The 2,761-nt window shown below is 33.1% G+C and overlaps 1 protein-coding gene across 1 annotated transcript in view; it reads left to right on the top strand.

Moving 5' to 3' along the window:
- The window catches only part of LOC113203791 (uncharacterized), a 10,960-nt gene extending 8,819 nt beyond the window's left edge, over positions 1–2,141 (top strand). The window contains exon 9 of the mRNA XM_052272030.1: positions 2,056–2,141. Within this exon, the coding sequence (XP_052127990.1) occupies positions 2,056–2,141 (86 nt within the window). The remainder of the gene's footprint in view (positions 1–2,055) is intronic.
- The last annotated feature ends 620 nt before the right edge of the window (positions 2,142–2,761 follow it).

Genomic DNA, 2,761 nt, shown 5'->3' with positions numbered 1-2,761 from the left:
CTATCTCAAATGAAATTCTTCTAACACGAAAAAAACAATCAAGCGCATGCGCGAACAGCGCCATCTATTGAGAAAAGCTAAAACTGCGTCGGCGCGAAAAGTTTTGAAGAGCGATCATAAACAACAATGATCTTTCTGTTTTCATTTCATAATCACACCAGACCAAACTTGGGTAAAGAACGAGGTTTCTCCTAATGTATCAAACATGTTTGATGCCCTGATGCTCTTCTTGTTTAATTACAATCACTGCGTTGGCAACTAACGCCGCCAACTGAACCTGGAATACAGTAGTGATAAAATTGAAAAGACTGAATGTTTCAAGTCATTAGTTAACCTCATTTCTTGTTACAAAACAGTCCCATTCTATTTTAAGAAGAGAAGGGATACAACATGAAATCAAAATGCAGCAGAAACTTTCATAACTTTTTAATTGAATATGCCAAATTTACATGATACCTGTACATACATATAAATATATATACGTGTGTGTGTATTTACACATTATGTCAATCTTTACAAACAGAAGTACATATATTCATTTCTTTGTAAAAAGAATCAAATTAATTTAATTACCAATTAAATCAGAGTTGCTTCAATACGCATCATTCTTACTAAAAATATTCATTGAGTGACATGCCCAATATAATTTTTTCTCAACTATTGCTTTAGAATAGAAGAGCATAAACATAAATAAATTTCAATTTCAACAAATAGTACAACCAAGTAACACGCAAAATACTTAAATAAAAATGTACACAACACTTTAACAAATGGTTTCTTCATTCCACTGAACAAAAATTCAGAGCAGTAAAGAAGGTTATCACAATATGGCTGATTTGCACAAAGGAAACATTGAGAGAAACCACTTTGAATGTCCAAAACACACTTATAGAGATGAAAAGACTGTTTCAATTATGATCTTTTAAAACTTAAATGCCACTGAACCAAAATTTTTGCAGAGATATTTTCCTGATAGAACAAGTATGTGAGTTTAACTTAGTCATTAACAATGAGACAAAATGACAGATAAGAATTCACCTTTATGGCATAGTTAGTGATGATGGATAGGCCCCTCTGATCAGTTACATGCTACACCAAATTAAACTTAACAGGATACTTTACGTCAGAATTATTGTTTTTCAGTCGTGTCCCTAAATTTATGACACACAGGAAAACAGGATGCAAAAAATCTTGATGAGGTACGAATAACTGTGTAGCAGATTTTAAGATAAAAACCATGACCTAAACAAAGCTGAATTAACTTCAAAGCTGCCTGAAAATTTAATTTAATTTTACCATAATCAAGATTCTAAAAATTAAGAGTACAGTACTTTACTAAACAGGTAGTTACTAAAATCATACATTATTCATTGAAATCTAATTAAGTCAAATTACAAAGACAGGTCTCTCTAGATGGCCCCATTTGTCAAACAACTTCAGCTTAAGAACCAACACGGTTCAAAATTCCATAATTCTGAATAGTTATAGTGAAAAGTGAACAATTATTTCAAAACAAATAATCTAAACATGATGCTGGGACTTCTGCCCTCAAAACACACATCAGAAAAATTGAACTAGGTATATTAACAAACTGGAATTACCTCAACAATCATTACAATGATATGTAGACCCTGCAAGAATGATCTTTCCAGCATTCATGCTCATTCGTACATCAAGTAAATTGGGGAATGCCATTGAATGTTTCTAAACATGCACACACACATTGAGATTGATCACAGACAGAGCTCACAGCATCCAAAAAAAAGAAATATGAAAATTATTTCACATACGGCAGCTGTAAACATTGCACTGACTCTGGAGAGAAAAGCTTATCAGATATTGTGGATGGATAAAATACAGTATGGCAGCTTAAGAAAAGTCAACAGGAAAAGGAATACCTAATACAGACAGATCAATACTTTTAAAGGACTTTGCTGTCATCATTTAAAGTACATTTTCTGATAGAACACTTCACTTGCAAAATTTGTAATCCTCAAGTTTACGCTCACACACACATTATGATTTCCTATCAAAAGGTATTGCATTATTGATTAGAAGTTACTGCTGAAATTTTGGGAATCCACATATCTACGACTCCCTGGAAGACTAATGGGGTTCTCAGGCAGGAAAAGAGAACATAAACCTAACTGTAACAACAGTTTTTTAGAAGGGGTACATCAAATGAGTCTTAACATCAGGTTTTCAGTGTGTACAATTAACAGAAAGGAGGAATACTGCCTTTTTGGGTTGTGTGTTTTGCTGTACAGGGATGTTCAACCTTTAACAATTCAGTAGTTTCATTAAAATCCCCAATAAAGTCAATGGCATAGAAATATTAGAATCAGACGTTTATGGTATTCTAAACGAGGCACTAGCGAATAGAAAATCTAAATTCTGCTAGAAAAAAAGAAGAAAGAAGAAAATTTGAAAGACTTCAGAAAAGTTGGATGACTTGAGATGTATTGTTCTGATGTTATGCATAAAATACCCAACGCATTTCAAGAGGAGCTTAAAAAGCTTTATGCTATTCCGTCTAACATAAGGAAGGTTAGGCTAGGGAAATGGCAAATGGGAGAAGGGAAGGATTACTACAAATTATGATGATATAATGTACGGAAACAACATAAATAGCCACTTTCTTACCCTAGCTGTCAAAACATATTGATCGGAACTCTCATCATACAGGTTAGTCTACTAATTATGGAATAAAATTAATTAAGTGCTTCATGAGAACTTAGTGCCAGTAGATTTTCGCCAAAAA

The sequence above is a fragment of the Frankliniella occidentalis genome, unplaced genomic scaffold, assembly GCF_000697945.3.
Source record: "Frankliniella occidentalis isolate FOCC.00 unplaced genomic scaffold, Focc_3.1 Scaffold184, whole genome shotgun sequence".
Classification (NCBI taxonomy): Eukaryota; Metazoa; Arthropoda; class Insecta; order Thysanoptera; family Thripidae; genus Frankliniella; species Frankliniella occidentalis.
The sequence above is the reverse complement of the archived record's forward strand: the minus strand, read 5'-3'. Positions and strand labels throughout refer to the sequence as shown.